Below are 23,355 nucleotides of genomic sequence, written 5' to 3'. Positions count from 1 at the left end.
GGGGGGGGGGGGGGGGGAGAGCAGGCTGACCAAGCGTTCGTCACTGAGCAGAACTCTGCCCGTGACAGAGTGTTTAAAATAAATGTTTAACATCCAGGGGAGAAGAAAAAGAGTTACTATTCAGTACTTGGCAGCTGATACTTGCCCTTCTCCTACAACTCATTTTCAGTATCGGCAAGAAACTTTCATATGTATCGGTGCCTGCCTTCAGTAGTCTGATAAATCTTGCAAAAGCCAATAAAATACGTTAAAGTCAAATTCCTGCTGAAAAGACACCGGTACTTGGTTTAAACAGAAATAATCTCTGCACAGATCAGTAGTCTCTAGATTTACAGATGAAAACAGTGGTCCTTTGTAAGGCACAAAGGAGTTCCACCTTTTAACATTGCTCATACTTTCCACAGCAGTAACTTGTTTTACCTAAGGAATTAATGAAATACTGTAAAAAGACAAATATTAAGTCTTCCTTGCAATTACTGTCATCTGTTGCTGAAAACTTTTTTCATTTAAATGAGCAGTAGTGTCTATTCATAAAAACTATTTCAACTGCGTTTAGATTAGTGTAGTAAAATCCAGATAAGTCTATCGTGTTTATTTTGGCTTTTTCACAACAGTCATAAGGTGGCTGGAATAACATTTTATTCATCTTAAAGCCAAAAGGTGAGAGGTATTGTAAATTGTGTGGTTTGAAAATGCATCAGTTCAGTGCTTTGTAAAATGCTATTTCAATTTCTGCTTTTTTTGTAAGTGTATGTAACTATTTATTGCGACCTGATCGAATTTCTTATTCTGCGCACATCTACACACACGCACATCTAGTTCATGTCGCATTTTCTAATGAAGGGTGAGGGGAGAAGTGCAGCAGAACTGGCTCTGGTATCGCCAATGAAGAGGGATGTAAGAGTTTACAAAGGACTCTGCAGTTGCAGTTTAGAATTCTAGACTCTGGAGCTGAACAGTGAATACACGAGACTGAATCCCAGATTTTTATTTTTATTTTTTTAAGGGGGGGAGAAGAAGTGCAATCAACAACAGTTAAAAGATTTGCGAGTGTTTCGGTGTGGCTTGTGCAGGAATGTTGGGGGGGGGAGTGGAATTTGTGCAGGAATTTGGATGGAGTGAGCGATGCTCTCCACTCCTCCTGCTGCTGGTGTTGCTCAGAAGTAATATAAAAGGAAGGAAGATAAAATAACTATTTTGTCCAAACGGATCAAGTTATAACAAGGGAACTGTAATTCAGCTAGTGTGTCAGTTAGGATATCATCTCTTGATTTCAGGTTTTCAATCCTGTGTGTTATTGGCTTTGCCGACAGCGATGAGAGACAAATCTCTCTGCTGTTGGCAGGAACAGAGGAATTCACACAGGCATAGTGTGACAGAATTCCCCACATAAAAATTATCCTTCCTAATATAATATAATCATCCTTTAATGAAGTGGTCCTGTGGTTCCCAAAGGATGTATTAAGTGAAGACTGTGCTTTCATCCCACTGAATTATCAGTGTATTTAGTGTGCCAGTCACACCAGCGCCTAGGTGTCACCATTATCCATTGCTGCTCTTCTCCTTTTCAGGCCTGGTTTTAATTTCCTTTCCACCTTTGCAGCTTGTGAGAAAGAGGAAAATATGCCATGTGAGCCCACTTATATTTTCATTTGTTGCAGAATGTCTGTGATTTTAAAGCTAGTGATCAATTTAGTTGACCTAAATGTAGAGCCAAATTGAAAAATGTATCCTCTGAGCATGTACAATATTGCAAAACTACTGGCTGTGTGCATTGGTACCTTTTTACGTTGATGGTTTGTTGGAAAAGCATCTTGAGTACTTATTTGTGCACATAGTCTCACTCTGCTTTAGCTGCTGCTAGTCAAGAGGACTTGCACTACACGTTTCATGTCTTTCTGACTTGCAAGCTGTAAAGGGCCTTGTTCACCGGAGTTTGAAACTCTGGCAAACGCTTTGCTGCAGATCTATTAAGGATGCTACAGCATTCCCAAGTGTGGTTGAGGCTGCCTGAAACTGCTGAGCTGGCATTTTACTTTAGACGGTGTTCACAATAAGGGCATCCACACAAATCCTCCCCCACCAGTCCAACCCCTAAGCTCACAATTAAATGGCCTTTGAAAATGGCAAAGAGGCTTATGAAGAATAGCCTCAATGGAATCTAACCTTTCCTGGAGCTGCCCTTGTGTGCAGAATTGTGGATAACTTTCTGAGCTGAAAACGTTCAGCTGAGAGGCAAACGCCTTTTAGCTGGAGTGAAATAGCTGCAGCCTTCTTGTGTTCTGCATGTAAAGTACCAGCAAAATCTGCCCTGGCTCGGTACGGGCACTCAGCCTCTCCAGAAATCTCAGTGACCAAGGTGTATTTTCCTTTAAAACCCTTGCTTTTTCTTGCGAGAGCCCAAGTCAGTGTGTCGCCAGGTCTGGTACACACTAGGAGGTTGAGTGATCTCTGCTGAATTGCGAGGATGGCTGGGTGTGGGGCACTGCCCACGGGTGGTCACTGCTGGGAAGGTGGCAGGGGCAAGAGTTAGGGGCTCTACTGACTTGACTTTTAAAGCCTAAAGAAAGGGGTGTCTCCTCTTAAGTTGCAACTAAGTTTATAAATGAAGCAAAGGGGGGGAAGGAGGGGAAATATACTTGCCCTGCAAATTCAGTCTTTGGCACTTGCAGATGAAGCAAATAAAGTTGTTCCTTACAAAATGTACATCTCCAAGACAATCTGGTACCGTGAAAGAAAAGCACACAAGGTAGGGGTTTGGGGTTACTGGTATTAAAAATATCTGAAAACAATTGGGAGTCCAGTGTTTCTTTGGCAATGGAAATTTTATTTACAAGATCTTAGGAAAAGCAATTACGTATTTTCAGTAAGATGAGTAGATGCCATAAGCTTAAACCTTACACACCGAATTCACTGATACATGGTTAGGCCTTACCATAAAAAATGAAAATACAAAAAAATCAGTAATTTACTCATCCATGTGATGTTCATTAGTGATTAACCATATGATCCTTTCGTTCTTCTATCCAACACAGGCATGGGATTTCATAATTCTATGTTTGTACAACTTTGCCACAAATCTGATGGCTTTTAAATACGTTAATGAGGAATCAGTGCCTTCGAAGGCTACCAGGTTAGCAGCTATGCAGTCTGAAGGGGTGTAGCTTATCCATAGAACAGTCTCGAGCTGCCAAAGTAACTTCACAGGGAATGTCAGAGAGGTTATTTTCACAAGTTTATTGTAATGGTGCGCATAAGTTATTTTTCTCATTTTTACTACATGATTTGGCATACAAACCATGGTACAGTTTCTGTTCAAATATCCCCGGCTTCTGGAGCTACCTGCCTGTGCGGAAGCAAGCCAGGGTGGCCAGGCTCATGCCTGGGAAACTGTTGATCTGTGACTGGCATTGCGTTCAGACAAACTGCAGTCCCAGGTCTGTGGGTTTGAATGTTTATTTGGGTCTGCATTCTATTCAGCTGAATCGTGACATCTCTGGGTACAGGGCTCTTCTGCGATGAATACGCTCTCTTTTCCTTTGGGCTGCTGTTGTGTAAGCAGAGACTTCAGGTAGCCAAGTTTTTAGGGACCCAATGTGTAAACTAAACTGTCTCTGGTTTTCTTCAGAAATGCACTTTATACCTGGGTATGGTAAAAGCTGCTGGTGCTATGTTCCCTGCAGAACCTGTCCATGCCAAACGTGGTAGAAAATGCAGGAGCTCAGGTGCGGGTGGCTCAGCTCCACAGGCTTTCACTTGAAGCTACCCAGCTTCTGCATTTAAAAAAAACAGACCAGGCTCAGATTTCTGAACATGATTGCAGCCACCTCCCTTTGCAGGACTCATTTTTTTTACCAGAGCAGGGAACAAGACTGCTTTTGCTCTTCTAGTGTCCTCCTCCCTCTTTCACTGCCTTCAGCCACCGCAGGAATTAGGAAGGGGAGGGTATGCTGAGGTTGATGAGATGGGGCTTGTTTAAAAGCCTGTGCTCAACTGGGACAGCACTATGGCAGCATTTTTTCTTTATGCTTAGTGCTTGCAATCCCTTTCATTCTTTCTTGCAATTACAGAGCAAAATCTGGAAATACTATATATAGTAAGCTACTGAATATATAGAGGTTACTGGGTCAGTATTCACATGGATCAAATAAATAGCCTGTCTTTTAAGACCAAAATTAAATTATACTAAGAAAACATGTCATGATTTTCTTTTTTTCCTTGAGTTAGGGGTGGTGTTGAAGCGATTCTTTGAAAATTTTATCCCTCCTTAGCCTATAAAGGGTAAAGACATACTTGGGAACATTGCTGCCTCAAAAAGAGAACTCAAGGACTATTTGTTCTCTAAAACAACCTCATCAAATCAGCCTTCCCCCACACAGTTGGCTGTACAGGTGCGTTCAATCCACTGGATAAGTTGTGGTTTAATCTCTTGAAGCTGGGAGGTGTGTGTGCTCCAGGAGCTTCGCAGCCCTGTGGATCAGGTCCTGCTCCCCTGCATATTTTCTCCCGAATGACATGTGTGTGTTGGAACCAGGATATCTGCTTTTTAAGTACAGAATTTGTAAATGTGATTGCTAGCAACTGTGTGCTATGTATGCTTTCCAGAATTTTTTTTATGGATGCTCATCATTTCAATTTAGCTTAATTCTGTATGAACAGGACTTCATTAGCTACAGGATAGATAAGGAGAAATTTCTTTCAAGTTTTCTACATTAATGGAAACATGATCGTATAAACTATGCTGTCATTAAAAAAAAAATCCTAAGATGTGTAACCTTAGGAGCCGTAAGTTGCTACTACACCCGCTAACGCTTTATTATGTTGGCTTTCTCACACTGTATGTCTTTTGGCAATGTGTTGTGTTGCAAAGCTGAAGACTGCTAGCCTCAATGCAGAGAATGCCCGATTTACATTCTAGTCATACTGCAACGTTTCATAATCCCGCTTTAGCTTTTCCTTGGCTTCCCAGCATCTCTGCTGCCTGGCACTGCACAGGGACCTCCAGGACAAGGGAAGGAGCCTGGGTGTCCCAGGGAACAAGAAGAGCAGCAATAGCCTTTGCTAAAAGAGACCATCAACATGAGGGTTGCAGTGCATTGGCCTGAAAAGCGGCGTAAGCTGGTGGTGGGTCAGCGTGTGGGCTGTTGCGTGGGGGGTTTAGTGCAGGTGTTTGGGCCGAAAGGAAGGATTGCAGCCACCGAGTTGGGTAGCTCTTACCTACCACATGGGAAAGCGTGGAAAGAACACGTATGGGAAGGCAGGTCAAAAATAGCACAAATCGCAGTATCTGCTCAGAATTTCCATAAATGCTTTAAGAATTAAACTCTTTTAAATGTCTCTCCTCTAGTCTGGAGGAACCAGTAAAGGATCCATTCCTAAAACCAATGAGTTTTTCAGTGTTCTTACAAATTCGTCAAAACATTATGGCGTATCTGAATACATGCTTTCTTCTTAATATTAGCACTACTTTTCATGTTGTTTCTTGAGCCCATGCCTAAATAAAGCAGTCCAAGCTAACGCCTCATGTGGAAAGAAAGCATGCCTACTGCTGCTGAGACTCCTGCGGATAACTCGGGCTGCGGGCGGTGCTCTGGCACCGTGCTCCAATGTGCAACCTGGATCACTTGCTGTGTGATGGAGAGAGCTATTTTATTTCACTAACTTTCATGTTTTGTATTGTAGCCATGAGACGCAAACGACCTGCTGGGATCATCCCAAGATGACTGAGCTTTACCAGTCTTTAGGTAAGACACCGGTACCAGTTGTTTGTTGTTTTTTTTCCCAAATGAATTAAGGAAAAAATTTCCATAAGTAGTGAAAAACAAAATTAAGTGAAAGTGAGAGGCAGTGCTTTCTTTTATCAAGGTTAAAATTTTCTGCAAGAGAAATCTATAAGGCATAATAACACATTTTAAACATGCAGTGGAAAAAATAATATTTCAATTAACACGCTTGGAATGTGTGCTGCGTTTACAAAGTAATTTGGGTGCATTGTAGCAAACTCGCTGAAAGACTGGGACAGAAAATTAAAAAAAAAAAATCCTGAATCTTTTCACTGTCTAATCTACTTTACAAAAAGCAGATGAAAAATTCAAGCCAAGCTGCTGTTAATGTTGACTTTTGGAAGATAGAAAGCCAACTGAAGCAATTTGCCAAAGTGCGTTACCACTGCTTTATTTTTAAAGCACTTCCAATACTTGGAAGGCATGGCAGCTATCATGATGTCATTTTGAATACCCAAATTGCATGCTTATTATGACTTCAGATATGCTTCTCTGGTGGAGAATTTTTTTTCGTTTGTTTTTAGCAGCTTTGGATTTTATTAACAGAAGCACATCTATAAGATAAAATAGGTCAATCCATGCTGTAGTATAGGCTGCTTGGCAGACCATTTAATAGCTAACTCTTTGCTTTTAATGGTTCTGTTAATAAATAATAGAGGGTATAATAAAAATTAAGCTATTTCTCTAAAAGAAATACCAGTGAATATGCTGCAGTCATAAAGGAAGTTACGTCTGTACAGCACACGTACATAAACCAGCTTTAAACGAGCCAGTTTGAGCACTAGGGCAGTCAAATCTAGCATCTAGTGCAGGCTTATTTACCATGGTGAAAAATAGCTTAAATTATCTCCTGCTAAACTCTAGTTTAGCTGCTGAACACAGTCTAATTATGCCAGCATAATCTATTTCAAACTCACTCAGGTATTTCTACAGTGGTCTGCAGTTAAAGGCATACCAGAAATATTTTAGAAAAGTGGTACGATAAAATGGAATGAAACAGTGTGAAGATTTTTTTCCTTATAGTACTACTGCTGTGGCAGTAATTTCTTTAAAAATTGACCACAATACAGCTCTGTACGTCCAAAAGGGATATTAAATGTGTAAGTTCAAGCTAACCAAATGCAAGAGCAGACAAGTATTGACTTGCTATTTAATTATAACGTATTGCCCTGTTTGTCTCCTTTATATTTCTACTCTTAAAGTGGTTTAAAAGATTCAGGACGAATAGTAATTGCAGATGCAGACATCCCTTTAATACAGGTAGATCTTCAAACTGTTGCCTGTTAATTGAACCACATTCTGACTCTGCGGCCACCTTTGATCTGGAGATTGTGTGATATTTCTGATACTGTTGTTGGTCAGACCTAAAGTCCTGTTGAAGCTGCTCTTCTTTTGGTATTTCCCTGTTTCAGCTAGAGTGCTCTTGAATTATCAAGAAGTGAAAAGGTAACTATATGTAAGGGAGAAAAGTGTCCTGAGGGGTTCACCTCAACAGTTCAAAAGATGTGTGACTGCTGAAGTCACTTTGCATTTAGTTTAGCTGAGTTGTATCACCCAAATGTCAAGAGTTTAAGATATCCTCATTTCTTACTGCATAGAGAAGGAAAATGTTTAGGCAGGTTTTGTTTCTTTTTCTTATAAAATCCTGTTGTTTTCAGAAGCAAGGAACGTCCAAAAGGGCAGTCTTCTTTCTGGCTAGTTTTATTTCTTTTGGGGTTGAGACCAAATACTCATTAATATGGAAGCAATGCTCATTTTAGCAAATGATACATAATGTGAAATTTTTTTAGTAAACTTAGGTGTTCATATATATGTACAAAACAGATTAGACGAGGTGATTCTTTGTGTACTGCCACATGGGGTGAAGCTTTGATAAAAGTGCTACTGAATAACTTACCAATTTATTTTATTTTTGAACTGGGTGTATTCATCATTGCCTAATTCTCATACAAATTGCATAATGCAAGCATAACCCGTTTAGTCTTGAACAGAACCCTTGATGTATTTTCAGTGCTTTGCTTTGCCTCAGGTCAGAACGGTAATAGTGTGATGTTTGAAGTCTTTTCAGACTGTTCAGTAATATTTTATCTAAGAAGAGATTATTAAAGTCGATTTTGTATTGCATACTCATTAGATCCTGTTATTTTACCTCACATTAGGATCCAAATTTTGCTTCTCATTCATGTGAAAACGCTAATAAAGAGCTTTGTATGTATCCATTTTAAAAATCTGGTAGAAAACATGAATTCTGCAATCCAGGTAAATGTAAAACATGAGACCAAGCACATCAGTGCTGTCCAGAATTTTCATTTCCATTTTCCGACTCCTACACTTAGCCTGTAGGGAATAATTGTACTATATGATGTAGGGCTCTATACGTGCCAGTATATAATAATTTTCTAGGGGATCCTTATGTCTAATTTAAACTCTTACAGATTACTGAAAGCTTAATTTTTGTAAGTGAATGAGGAAGGTGTAACCTGTCACAGGGTAACATTCCTCATATCTTTGAGACACGAGAGACACTTCTGTAAGGAAAAGGAATAATATTAGTTTTATTCTTCACGTATCCAATTAACACACCTACAAATTGCTGCATTACATTTTTCTAAAATAGATGAAGTTTCAAGCATTGGTTCAATTTTCTGTCTCTAGAGGTTTGGGTATTTATAAAAACGAAGCTAAATTACTTGGGAACATTATTTGGTACTAAGAAAAGAAAGTAGGAATATGCCTGAGTGCACTTTTGTACCTGATCAGATTGTTGGTCCATGAAGTCCTGCGTCTTGTCTTCAGTAGGAACTGCATCAGAGACAGCACCCATAGGAAGAAATCATAAAATAACCTGCCCATGAAGGAGGTATTCTCAAATTCTCTTTGAGATCATTTGCTGAAACATGGCTGTTTATAAAGATACTAATAATAACTGTAAAATTTTTTATTTGAACTGCAGTATGTGTATCAAAAATTTCTGACTGGTTGTTCTTTTAATTGGAAAGGTTTTCCCTTTAAGATATTAAAATGTTTGTTCTTGTTAGCTCTTCTTTATTACTTAAATTGACATACTTTCCTTGGTTTGCATTTACACCATTATGAACCATTTCCGTTTTCTTCTCACTTCCCTTTGACAGTCTTCAAATTACCAAGAACTACTCCAGCTGCTTTTCTTTCCAAAAGCAGGTCTCCTGCAGATCTGCTTTTTTACACTGTTCTTTGACAGCCCCCTTACAAAATTTCTTGTCCTTCATGATGGCTCCATGGCATCACTGAAATGAGAATTTATGTTATTTCATTGACCTGGAGAGTTCAAGGACCTTTGGATGAGGAGAGAGACGGGAAGAGCAGGAATCAAAGTGGTCTGGGATTGCATAATTTTTTTCAGATTATCTTCTGAGAGTGAACATTTAATGGCAGACAGTTTGGCTCAGAAGGATAGTATTTTGCCTTTAAGCTGAACAGTACTCTAACCTTTGCAGTGTTGGCCCAGGAGAACTTGGCCTGTCGTGTCAGACTGTTAGTGTCCCCCTCTTCCAGCCTTCCCGTGTAATGTCAGTACAAGTCTCCCCAAGGTGCATTAGTGTCACTGTGAACAGCAACTGCAGTAGCAGGGTGCAGTCAGAAATATTGCCATGTACATCTGTTTATCTCTCCTAATTCACCAAGTTAAGACAAGAGGGTGAAAACCACCCTCACCCTTGCAGACAGTAGTGCGCTGGTGACAACTTTCCATTTAATCTGGAGGGATGGTGGGGCATGTTGTCTATGGGGTACCTGGAAGAAATGTCAGAATTGCTTAACACAAGATGGGAGAATGCTGGAAGGTACCTCTGAGCCTCCACTGGGCTTTTGGCAGCAGCTGCTGTCCTGTGCCATGTGGCTCTTGTGCAGCAATGTGAGCTTCTAGATCTGAATGACCAAGGTGGATAAACTTTATCCTTTTTTGGTTTGTGTATTTTGATTTGTCCTTCTGAACTACAACCTGAAGAGACTAAACTGCTCCTCTCTGCAAAAATAATTTTTGTTCCAAACTACTAAATGATGTATTTAATATGAGGTTTTATTCACATTCACCTAATTGTTTTCCATGTTTGTACTAGTAAGACGTGCCTATTGCAACATCAATCATTTGATTTTTAGTGAAATCGGTGAGATGATACATATGGCCTTTCTTTAAAGGTTGCTTATGCACTGATGTCCTTTCGAGGTAACTACAATCTGAATAATAACTTCTCATTTCAGAAAATAGGCTTGGTGGGCTTCTGTCAGCCTTGGAAAGCAGTCAGACCTAGAGTAGGTTATGTCACTAACAGTGTGTGATTGCATCCTATGTAGGCATGCAGCTAACAGACAATAAATGTAACTATAGCAGAGAGGTAGAAATTAGGTGGTAAAATGCATCCCATGAAAATGAAACCGTAGGTGTATTAGCACTGAAGGAGGGTATTATAAAGAGAACGCAAAATAATCCGTTATGGAATAGGTGACCAGTATGGGGACATCTTGCTCAAGAGTATTGCACTCTTAGTTTGCAAATGGACACCTTTCATAATATTTTTTGAAGTTGTTTGTTTCTGTTTATTTAGTTTAGGATTTTCCATTATGACTACTTCTCATCTAGTGTACGTGGAGAGTTTCTGACATTTCTGACTGCAAATCACTTGCATCCCAACCCCATAATGGGGTGTAACCTGGGTGTACATCATATCATTTTTTACACTTTTGGGTTTGTGAACTGAAGAAAAGCCATTACATATTAAAACTAAATTCCCAAGGGTCATATCAATTGGTCTGGTTATTGGGATGCTGGCACATGCTGTGATGTTCATCCACTTGGTCTAGATGCAATCAGTAGTATTTTAGTGCCCTGGGTACCTCCCGCTTATTAATTTGCAGAGACACTATCAGCTTTTTTACTCAGTACAGGTCTAGTACAGCATGTTGTATTGTTTCATGGAGAGTGGTTCAGCTGTATGTCTGTATATATAATAACACTGTTTACTGTTACTGATTCTCAAAGCAATGGAGGTGATAGCATTAATTATTGTTATAATAAGAGTCAATGGTTGAGACTCAACTGATGTTAAGCAGTGTTACTTGATTAATTTTTTTCCTTTGTGCATTTGTCTCATTTGCATTTTTAAATTACAATTCCTAAAGAGGCGATATATGTCACTGTAGGGCATCATTAAAAGATTTATATACAGGTTTTGGGCAGCAGGAAGAAACCCAGCATTCTTGCCAGCCGGTCAGGGAATCGCAGCTGTATTGAATCAAGTATGAGATGAAGCTTCTTGAAAAGTCATATGATGAAACACGAAAGCTTAGTGGCTGGTAGTGGAATTACGGTCTATTCAGGACTGTACAGTAAACTGTTTTTAACCTCTGTTAGGTAGGCATTGTCAGAGACAATAGTGACATGTAATTCCCAATATAGTTTATGCATTGCAGGCAGTGTATTTATGAACAGCTGTATGAGCATGTCACAGGCTGTGGTTGAGTGAGACTTTCAGATCTATCACTGTAGGTTCACACTTTTTTCCTTGCAAATAAGAGAGTGAAAAAAACCCAACTCAGAACTCTGTAAATCTTATCAAATGAAGATGAGGATTTGACCTGATAACATTTTTTTTTTTTCATATAATTTACTTGAGTAGTTATGATCCGAAGCATGTAAACTGCTCTTTTCAATTTGATAGTGTCCAGACAGTGAGAAAACTGCTGCCCATAAAATCAAATGAAATGGCTGTGTTTTGTCCTCATTAATTAAAAAGCAATTATAACAATACACATCACAATAATATAAACAAGTAACCCTCTTTAAAGTAAAAAACAAGCTGGTTTCCAAGTAGAAATGACTTCCTGAGATGCCTTCAGATTACATTATGTGTGAGAAACAAATTACATGAACAACCTTTGACAGGAGGTAGTCTGGCCCATCCCAGAGCTTTTAAACACTCAGTGAGATTAGTCTGTCATAGAGGACAGTACACTGTCAAATGAAACATCCCAGTCATTCAGACTCAGCAGCTGGAGCAATGGTAGGGGAGTTAGTCGGTTTAAGAACCACCATGGAAAGCAGTTCTCTTACAACACCTAAAGTAAAACATCTTGTTTGGGTTATAGATGTGGCAAGAATAAAATAAATATCCCTTCATGCTGGATGCTAAACCTCTGATTAAATATGTTCTTTTCAAAAACTTACTGTTGTTCTTTAATTTTTTTATTGCTTTTAGTTGCTTACCAATTTATTTCATGCAGTAAGACTGAAGACTGTGAGGATCTAGTTTTTCTCTTAAAATTATATTTATATCCCTATGTAAAATCTGGAATTTAGCATGGGAGGATTTTTTAAAAAGGAAAAAATCTACAACATCTTATTTATTGATACTGTGTCATTAGTCAGTGGGACATTCCAGCAGGTGGTTTGAATTTTTGATACAAATCACTGACCACTTCTGAAATGAGGTTCTTTTTTACCTGATTATCCACAGGCAAAAGGATCTGCTATGTGTAATTACAGCTGTTTCTATGATACTTTAGAAATACAACGTTGGAAAATTTGTTGAGTCTGTCTTAGCTCTTTTGAGGAAGAACATAGCCCCTTACCTTTTGAGATTTCTCTCAATATGCAGAATTATGCAGAGAAGGTTAGGATTTAATTATCTGATTATCTTTCTGTAATATTTCTGATTTGAGTTATTCCTGTCAGCAGTCTGAAGTCCTCTTCATTAAAGCTGCATGTGTAATAAGAGTGCTAGTTCTTGTTCAGTGTTATTCATATTAATATGAATGAACACAGGAACATGAACATACTCAGATGCTGTAGGCACGTGATGGATATGAAGGATATCACTTTTCTAGATACCCTTCTCCTTACTGCATTAGTTGGCATGAAGCAAAGGGAGATGCTAGTCATGTCTATAATGAAAAGAGGAAAGCAGTGAAAGGAGATTTCCTGATTTTTGAGAGTCACTGATGCTTTAGCACTTTGAACTCCTTTCACCACAACAGTGAGAGGGCTTCAGCAGAAGCTTGGGAAGATCATGGAGAGATCTTACTGCTGTGTTGGTGGGAATTGTTCATTGCTGTGAAGGCATCAGTTCCTGCCCCATCTTACGGGTGTTCCGTAATGCAATCTTAAATCTTCTCCCCTAGGAAGATTTATATTCCCTTGAACAGAGGAGTCATTCATAGCTGAGTGATGGGAGAACTATGATTTCTCTTTGCTCTGGGATGTAAATAATGAGTGTCACCAAATACTCCCATGTGATCCTTTCCTCAGTTTGTTCCCTTCAAGGGCCAGATGACCTCTTCCACTACATCGTTGTTTCAAGCCATAAACGTTTTATGCTCTTTACATTTATTGTTCAAAGCCTGAAAGTTAGTTTTTGAGCAACAAGGACTGGGAGTGTCAATAAACAACCTGCAAAACTTTCACGTGCTCCAAAGGCTTTTCAACCCTCTAACCACCTCATTTGAATGAGATGGTGCATACTGTTTAGGAGTGGGAAGAAAGAGCTGCAGGAAAGCTTGCATGGCATACTGAGCTTTCTGACCTGCTCAGAAACTATAAAAACTCTGGAGTCGAGGCTTGGTGGGTCCTGACTTTTTTAATGGGCTGTTTGGGAGTGAAAAAAGCATCAGATTTTTTTCCCTGAAGACCCAGGAAGAGGAAGAAAAAAGCAAACATGAAGAAAGAGGAACTACTGGTGTTTCCTCAGGCTCTCAGAAGGTTGCTGCTGCTTGAGCCTCCTTCCTCCCTCCTCTGCATGTTCCAGGCAGTGGTGGCTGGCTTGTGGCCAGGCAGAGCCTTATGCTGCCTCACTCAAAGTCTCCTCCCTTGCTGTTAGTGGTGCTGTAATCTCCAGTGTTCCTGAGCCCAGTGTCCATGTCTCATTCCCTGACAGTCTTATCTTCCACGGTTCATTTAAATGGGGTCATATACCAGCAAGGGAAGTATTTTGAACCTAATTACTAGAGTCCTGGGCTCCCCTCATTGTTCCACAGAGCAGCACATTTGTTCCAGCAGTAACTCTGGGGGAGGAAAGATACCACCAACAGTTTCATAGGAATAGGGAGGGAAAAGGCTAAATCATTAAGATCTAGTGACCTTAAATGACTGTCACCACCTGGTAAGAGAGCTGTCCATCAGGAGCATGGAGGTGGTGATATAATGAAGGCAGGAGGTGAGCAGTTGACAGGGGCACAGTAACTGGCTATGGGCTCATACTGACAACAGCAACAAAGGTGGGAGTGGAGACATGTGACAGCTACTTTTGGCCTCAATACATAGAACCAAAAGATGACATTGCTGCTGCTTTCCCAAAACCTGAGATGAGGGCTCCAAAACTTAACTCCTGACATTGCTTTTTCATTTACAGCATATGCTTCTTGGCAGCAGTGTCGTTAAGGTTGATAATAAATTCAGTGTGTGTTACGTATACAGGAAAATGGATGTAAACTACGGCACTTTTAGGATTAAGTGTCTACGTGGATTTTACTTTCTGCCGTGGTCAAGGCCTGAAATATGCGTATATATTTAAGAATATTTCTTTAAATGTTAATAATAGTATTGAAGCTTTTTCAGAATAGGGAAATTTTAGGGAAAATTTAGGGAATGCTTCTTCATTTTATTGAATGCTAGTCATAATCTAGTGCATATTCTTTTCCAGAATGCAAGTGCAGGTTTACAACAAGGGTACAAGATGTAACTGAAGTCACAGTGTGTTTGCAAGAGACTGCTTTATTAATTTCCCTTCAAGACAAATTAAGTTGCTTTATTTAAATTGCTCACTGTATTCCACACCACATTAAGGCTTCTGGACCTGTCAGGATGATTGTGAGAGAGGGAGCTGGCAGGAACAATACACAGGAGAACTGCCCATTAAAAAGGTGTATGGAACTGTGCAGTGAAGAAGACATGATATGCAAGGCTGAAACCTTTCCTTCTGCTGAAAGACATGTTTTAGAAACATTGTACAGCTTTTATTAAGGTATACAAAACTACTGAATTATCAAACCTCGAATTACTCATTCAGAACAGCTTAATTAAAATTAGTGTAATTGAGACTATATTCCCTCTGCTACCTGTACCTGTACAGCATTGTAAATGATGTTGGGATAGTTATGCCTAAGCTACCACATTGCAAACAGCTTTATAGCACCTCAGCACATATGCCAGCAAGGAACTACTTTGTGTTTGTCCTGTTTTTCATCATATTCTTTCTCTAAGAGTCTATCAGGCTTAGAAGCAGTTTATTGGGCTAAATGGACCTTTATTCTGATCCAGTATATTTGTTTTTTATGTTCTTTTTGTATTGTGTTGCTGGGTGCTGAAACTGCGTGGTACAAACATTCCCTTTCTGTGCTAAAAGACCCTTAAATTACAAGATACCAACCGATCTGTTGGGAATGGTTGATAGACTGCTTAAATGCCCAGGAGTGCCTGTGCCCAGGAATGTGTTGGGTAGGTGACAGGGCCAAAAGCGTGCCGGCAGCAGTCTAGTTTTTCAGCAGTGGGGGTGACTGTGCTGAGCTGTGCTGAGATACATGAGAGTACCTCCCTGTCCCTCCTAGCACACCCACCTCACCCCCCCCCGGCCCAGTTCCTAGTGCAGCCATCGGCAGTGCCACTTGGGAAGCAGGATCAGTTCGTGGGCTTGCCCCCAAAACAGCAACCATGTTGGCTTACCTGGGTTCTCTTTGATGAAGGTACCACCTCGAAGCTGGACACAGTTAGCTTCAGTATCTGCTGACCTACTCGCATAAACAAAGCTCTTTGCTGGATTTGCATGTTCACTTCTGCATCCTCAGTTTGATTTTGAGTAATGCAAGTGTTGGCGTATCTGCACTGTAATCTTGGTATGCCAAATCTAGTTGTAAAATCTGAGTTAGTGAGGCACTGGTGGCAGGATGGCAGGAATTCAGCCACAGTAGTTTCAACCTCACTTTCAGTGATTTTTATCTTCTTTGTTGTTGTAAATGGGATTTGCCCAAGGCCACCCTCAGCAAAGCCAGGGACAAGATTAGAATAAGCACATCTTCCTCCGTCTGATTTCACAGAAGAGAAAGATGCAAATGCGGTTTCCTGGCCAGATTCGGTCCAAGACAACTCCTCCTTTCTTTTCAGTTTTCTCTAGTGTTTGCTTCTTGGGCTACAGACTAGTTGCTGTGCCTTGCTGTGGAGATCACCACAATTCGGTCCTGAATAATGCTCAGGTAGCCGCTACAAGCCTACCATGTGCTGGGAGGCTATTCTGGTGTGGTGTGACTGGTTTGGTGTGTGGCCCACCTTGTGCCTGCAGAGGCCTGCCAGGTTTTTCAAGCCATGGTTAAACTATACAGTGGGCACTTGTGCTGACGTCCTTATTTCTCTAGCAGCATGAGGAGGAAGGCTCTAGCAAAAATTGCTCACACCACATGTTCCTAGTGAGGTGTCGTTCCCCAGCGTGCTGCAGCAGCCCACCAGCTCCCCGCTGTTTCAGAGGTGGGAACCAGAGACCTCGCCTGGCTGGGTGAGCTGGGGTCTCCCCAGGAAGGCTTTGCATCTCAGGGCATGGCTGGGATCTGCTTAGGTGGAATGCGCAAAAGTTTCACTTTCGGTTTTAGAGATAAAACCCTTTAGCAGTAGCTGAGAGTCACCTGTTTTTTCCTGGGCAGAGCTCTTCTCTTGGGGCTGTCTGCAGGCAGCCTGGCTGGTGCGCTGGGCAGACAAGGAGGAGTTTCAAGTTCTTATCTCTCTCTCACGCTGCCTTGGGTGTGAAAGGCTGCGGTGTTTTCAGACAACGCTGCTGCAGTCACTGATGTTTCCTTTCAACTGCTCTTAAATTCAGTGCCTTTGAACGAAAGGAAGTAACACTTTAGGACTTTGTGTTTTTCTTTTGGATGATTGATTGACAGTGTTTGAGGGCTTTTGCTCAGTGGAGTTTCTAACGTGCTTTATGTTTTTTCCTCTGTTCTTTTAACCAGTGAGTATAATTTTTTAGTTCAACTTAACAATGTCTTTGCGAGTCTGGTTATTTCTAAGGTGTAAAGCTGATCCTTTATTTCAATATTTCCTCCATACAGCTGACCTGAACAACGTCAGGTTCTCGGCATACAGGACTGCCATGAAACTCCGCAGGCTACAGAAAGCCCTCTGCCGTAAGTATGTGCCTGTGCCTCGCCCGCTGCCAGGAAGACTTTATGACCAATGCACAAGTTGATTTACAACTTCCAGAAGCAGAAAAACACCCCCACAGATACCCCCAGCTCTACCTACTGCATCGAAACCTCTCAACTGGCGGGTCTTGCACATTCCTTACAGAACCAAAGTGCTGAGTGGTCTGCAGATCTGTCCTTCGTAAGACAGGGCAGCGGATCAGGGAAAAAGTTAACATCCATTACATAGTTCTAATATTTATACTCTTTAGCCAGGTATTTTAACTGTGCTCATTACTGAAGCCACATCCTGTGTCAACCATGGCTTTACAGCTCAAGACCAAAAGGACATGACTGTAGTGTATTGGGAACAATGAGAGTTCAGGTGAAATAATCACTCCAGAGCTGGAGTTGATAATGGTTTGTTAAGTTAAATCTTGAACCCTGAGGGGCTGTTGCCTTTAAATGAGATCATCACAATAAACATTTAGCTTTTTTTTTTTTTTCTCCAGCTTTTGGTTCACAAGTTCACAAGTCTCTCATCAGCCATATATTAGTGATGTGCATGTTCTAACATTTTAATTCTCTCAACTGGTTTATGGTATTCTACCTGTGACTGGAGTTACAGTTCCTCTTCAGCTTATTGTAACCTGATAGCTAAATAATTTGCTCATAGTTTCCTTGGTAGGCCAATCAGTTGCCAAAGCAAGCAGTTTACTAGGCAGTACGATTTGGAGGTTTATTAAAATATTTTAACATTCACTTTTCGGCATTTAATTACAGAGTTAAATTTCTGACACAGTTGCAAATGTCTCAAGTGCTGATTTATTGCAAGTTTGGATTTGTGCTCACAGGCTTCTGGAACAGTGTCAAACCTCAGTGTTTTTTGAGCATGTTTACTTTTAGGCTTATAAGCATGGGTGAATTCCACTCGTGAACAGACTTAATTTCTGAATTTATAAAAAAAATAGAAAAGAAAAAGGAGAAAAATAATAAGTGAAAAGTCTTGTAACATAATGAAAGACTTCAGCATGAATGCAATGACACAGAATGAATTATGATGATCAGAAATACAAACATCTTTCCATGGCACAGCACTCCTGCCACACTCATTGTTGAAAGGCAGTGTAATGAAACTGATGTGATATGCAGTGAAAAGTATTCATAATCAGTGCAGCACTGAAGTAAGGAACTAAAATTTTTGGAATTACAGGTTTCTTTAGCTGGCAGTGCACAAGTGTAACGTGTTTTTATGTCTAAAAGGGCAAAACTTTTGCATCCTGTTTTATTTGTATTACCCTGATTCTTACTGCTGAATAATTCTGGACTCATCTTGGACTTTACAGTGTGGAATTGTAATTATGCACTGAAGTCAGTTAATCTCTTGAGGTTACACTTAGGTAGATTTTCTGAGAATGGGTGTTTCAGAGACATGCAGTGGTGCTTACACTGATTACTTTAGCACATTCTTCACACTTGTATATAAGGAGAAGTATTTAAGGAATTCGGTTAGCAGTCTTTGTTCTTACAAATATTTTTGCTTGAAGACACCATCATTGTATTTGTATATTCTATGATTTGAGTATTGCTTATGAACTCAGTTTAATTAGATTAAAAAAAAAAATCAAGTCCCTACAAAATTATTTCTGTAGTTCAGCACTACTAGAAATAGAGCACAGTGCTGGCTTTCAGGGCTCCTATGCATAGCTGAAAATCCCTAAATTCTGCTTGCAGTAGGTGCTGCTTTCAGCTCTTACTTTTTATTTCAGTTTTAAGATTGCAGGAGTTTAAACATATATTTGTATATTCTGTTCTGCAAACTTCATAAAAAGCAGAGCAGTTTTGTCTATGGAGGAGCACTCTAATCATGTGTGCACAATAGAAGGCCCGCAGAAGTGAATGTGCATCCTATTTCTCAGTGGCAAGAATGGAAAGACTTTTAAAAATAAACTATACTTAGACTTTAGTTCTTTGCAGTTTGTAAATCAGCCTAATGAACTTTAAGACACTAGGGTATTAAACCTAAAGAAAAATATGGGAAGTGGTAATCCTTAAAGTGCTTGTGTATTGTGTTTCCTTAGAAGAATCTAGTGTGTGGCTCTGTTGTCCAAGCCTTTGAAATTATTGTGGGCATGCCAAGTGTAACTGTTGCACCTTTTTTTTTTCGTAAATGTATGGCTTCCTTTGATAATCACATCAAAGTATGCTGACTTTCTTGTTTTCCTACTTTTAAAAGATGTGATCTTCAAGTGAAAACCACATCTGAACATTGTGATGTCAATAAAATGAGATATGTTCCTAAGCTTTTCTTGGAGAGGCAGCAAAAGAAAATATTCAGGAACTTCTGTTAGGGGGCTTTTTTCCTTTAATTTTATGCAGGCTAGATTAAATTTTTTTTTTTTTGATGTATTAGCCAACAGCAGCAGGTTGCAGAGATGATCTTACATTCTGGGAACACCATTAATACTTTTTATGTTGAGTTTTCCCTAAGATCAGTATGTGACCCCCAAACCATACTTTCTTCTGCCTGTTAATTGTCACTTCTGTCCTTCAGTTTGTTAGTTAACAAGGTCATCTTTTATACTTTTCCGGCAGTCTGGCCACAGGTTGGTGTCTTGTTATAAACATACTAAAGTTTTTTCTCTTGCCTTAGATGCCAAAGAAATATTTACATAGATTAATTAGATTTCAAAATAAGCTAGAAGCTACTACTCACACAAATTTTAGAGTCAGTTTTGGAATTTTAAATAGAAAAGAACAAAAGAGTGGCAGAGAACCCACAAAAAGTAAAAAACCATAAAGTGCTATAGTTTATTTCAGTTAAAGCTTTGCAAATCACTGTACAGTGATGAACATACAACTCTTCAATATATATCTGACTGTTAGGGCTTTTTTTTTTTTTTTAAAAGTGTCATTCAGACATATTTTCTTTCAGGAAACAAATAAGCAATTCCTCGTTCCCCCATGTCTTTAATCTTGATGGGAAAGGTGCAGCAGGAGCTTAATGTTGCAAAGGTCAGAGCCACTCTTCTTTCCATAAAAAGAAGTTCCCTAAGGTAGAGCATGGTGGCAAGCACTTTTTGCTTGTTATAAGATGAACATGCATTATTAACTTCAAGATAGGACAGGAGGTTGTTGAAGAGCGGGGTGAAAGGCTTTTCAGAAGTTGCAGCTTATTAGTGGGAAAAGCTTTCACAAAGTGGAATGACCCATGTTTAGCAGTAGCTGCATATATAATTAAGCTGCCACTCAGATGCCTGAGGGGTTCATTTAATTACCATTGATTCATAGTCTCAAAGGAATTGAGTTCAGCCTAAAGCTCAGAGTTAAAGGTGTTGTGAAGGCAGTGCTCTATTTCCAATTTGACTAATAAATAATTAGAAAAAAAGCGTTTTTCTGAGACTCTTCTAAATGGGTCTGTTAAATATGCTTTTGTGGAATATAACACTGACCTTAGAACAGCTATCTTTTATATGCTAGGAGGTTAAACATAATATTCAAAAGGATTTTCTTTTAATAAATAACTATACACTAATGTAGAAAAAAAGTAAAATTCTAATAAAACCCCACACAATACCCCAGATTTGAAGTTAAATTTCTTGGTATAATAATGGGGATAGCATTCTAATCTTTCCTTATTTTCTCTAGCACTGGGTATGTCGGGCCCACAGGATGAAATTTTCAGAAGCGCTTAAGGGATTCAGTAGCAGAAGTCCCTATTGATTTCCAATGAAATTTATACTCCAGAAATTGTTTTACAATTATGAAATCCCAGTGTACTGTCTATACAGCATTACCAAGCAGCCCTGTGTGCAGCTGAAGTATTTTTTATTTCTGCTAGGACATCAGAGGGTCAGTTTCATCCTTGGTCAAATAGGATACTCAAGTGTGAATGTGGCAAATGTACTCTTAAGCTGGATCAAGTTCTTAAAAAATTTCTGTATGGGGTTCTTTTTTTTTTTTTTTTTTTCCCACACTACCAAGAGATGTTGCTCACCAGGACTCAGTAAAGCATGTTTTTATTCCATTGAGAGAAAAACTGGTCTTACAGTTGGGTCATTTAATTTCCCATTTGTGAAGAATTTCCTGGATGATTTTGGGCAGTTTGTTTTGTGTCAGATGTTACTCCCCCGAGTCATGTTGAATCAAGCTGCACTTTGTGACTGCTCATGGTATGAGCAGGACTAACAGTATCTGGGCTTTAATATGCCCATTGCTCACACCCTGGAAATGCACTGCAAGGAATTACAGAGGGTTTTCATGTGGCAGTTGGAAGATCTGCATCAATAATCTAATTTTTCTGATTTCTTTTGTTCTTATTCCTGTTTTACTCTGTAAAAGTGTCTCCCAAAATGTGGTGCTGCTGTTGATGTTAATATGCAGACACTAAGAGCTTAGAAAGGGAAGTTCTGTTTTGCCTTGGACATCTGAATTTCAAAATGCGACTGACTTAAATTGAAATGAAAATCAAGTTTTTTAATGTCTGTGAGAAAAAACTCTGTTATGTTTACTGATAAGCTTAAATGTGTTTTACTCAATAATGTCAGAGGTATTTATAGATGTAAATGCTCTGCAGAATTAAAAATTGATAAATTTTATTAATAAATGCAAGAGGTCATTTAATGTTTCGGGAACCTTCTCTTCTGAGCTCTTACTAGAGGAACAGTAACAGAGAGGTTAATCCCAGTTCAGTTGTGATCTGTTTGCAAATTTCTTGTGGAGTATGGTTCAGTTAAGATTGCTTGACTTCTTTAAGAAATGGACGGCAAGTCTCAGGAAAGCTGATGACATGTACTATGTTTAGAGTACATGTGGTGAATGCAGTAGTCAAATATTAGCCTATCTGTAGGAACATACAAGATAAAATTTGTAATTTTTACTTACATAGTAATTTACATGTAATGTTTCCGTAGGATCCAGTAGCATAATAGATACTGTGCAGCTAAAAATGAACCAGATTTCACTTTTATAATCATTGCCCTCTAAGACCACAGCTGAATAAACAGTGCACCTGTAGGAGTCTTGAAACCAGTCTTGCACCTGACTTTCAGAGGATATAAAATGTCCTCTTGCCAGGCATATAAACCAAATAAATTACAGAATCACAGAACTATCTAGGTTGGAAAAGACCTTGAAGGTTATGGGTAATGCAACCACTGTTTCTCTTCAATTTTTATGTTATTTTAAAATTTTATTTTAACAGTGGATCTCCTGAGTCTGTCTGCTGCATGTGATGCCTTGGACCAGCACAACCTCAAACAAAATGACCAGCCGATGGATATTCTGCAAATCATTAACTGCTTGACCACCATTTATGATCGACTGGAACAAGAGCACAATAATCTGGTCAACGTTCCTCTATGCGTGGACATGTGCCTCAACTGGCTGCTGAATGTCTACGACACGTATGTATGGGTGCTCTGAAGATGGGGTGCTCAGGGGCTTTCCCAGCAGCACAAGAGGAAGGGGAAAGGGGTAACAAGCCAGCTGCCTTATTATAAAATCAATGACTTGAAACTGAAGAAAACAGTAGTTGAAGGGAAAGTTTAATAAACCTAATGGTTTAATGGCTGCATTTAGCTGAATCAATACAGCCCTTAGTTAGGCTTACAATCCTAGCTTTATTAAGCTAAGCAATGAGAGAGCTGGAAAACAGAACTTTTTTAACAGGTTTCTGTGTTCAGAGCAATTCTGGGACTGCATGTCCTCTGTTGGTTATGGCTTTGCATGGCTTTTTAAATTCATTTAGATAAAGACATTCAAGAGAACTATCAAAGAAGGAACAGTATGAACATCATCATAGACCCCTGTGTGTGTCTCTAGTTCCAGATGTTAAACCTTTTCAGAGCTGTCCATTTTCTATAGCTTTCAATCTTTAGTTTTTGTTCAAAGATAGAAGAGGTTAATCTCTAATGTATTTATAACCCATATCAGTGACGAGATTTGAGGAATCCGTCATCTTAAGTTTAATTTTAAAAAGTGTACCTATAAGTATAAATACAACAGAGTAAATTTACTTTAAGAAAATTTTTGAATATTCCTATTCAGTGGGTTAATGATGTTGCTCAGACTGCATAGTCAAATTGCAACACACATTTGTAAACTAATTTTAGAATAAGCCATTATTTGGTAAATTTAGTGAAAAAAAAAAAAAAGTCAGTGGAAGACCTTCAGCCAGACATAGTCATTACTGTGACAGAATAAACATTTACATAGAGAAATAGAAGGATGTGGATCAGTTATGGTATTTCCATTGACATTTTGAACCATATTGCAGTGCCATAAATTTGTTCTTCCATCCATCCTTTATGACAGCACTGAAGCTTCCATGATCATCTACCAAAAGAAAAGTACAGCTTTGTACAGAGTCTCTTTCTGCAGGACCACCTCCAATAAGTCAGTTGCTTATAACATCCTCTGCAGCAGCTGCAAT

General features: G+C 39.4%; 1 protein-coding gene across 16 annotated transcripts in view; it reads left to right on the top strand.

Moving 5' to 3' along the window:
* DMD (dystrophin) overlaps positions 1-23,355 on the top strand; it is a 1,208,820-nt gene that overhangs the window by 1,126,543 nt on the left and 58,922 nt on the right. For all 16 annotated transcript variants that reach the window (XM_026858158.1, XM_026858211.1, XM_026858140.1 and 13 more), the window contains 3 exons: positions 5,683-5,744; positions 16,851-16,925; positions 22,126-22,327. In XM_026858158.1, coding sequence (XP_026713959.1) covers positions 5,683-5,744; positions 16,851-16,925; positions 22,126-22,327 — 339 coding nt within the window. The remainder of the gene's footprint in view (positions 1-5,682; positions 5,745-16,850; positions 16,926-22,125; positions 22,328-23,355) is intronic.

Source organism: Athene cunicularia, assembly GCF_003259725.1.
Source record: "Athene cunicularia isolate RWA chromosome 1 unlocalized genomic scaffold, athCun1 chr1_part1, whole genome shotgun sequence".
Lineage (NCBI taxonomy): Eukaryota > Metazoa > Chordata > Aves > Strigiformes > Strigidae > Athene > Athene cunicularia.
This window is presented reverse-complemented; position numbering and strand designations above follow the sequence as displayed.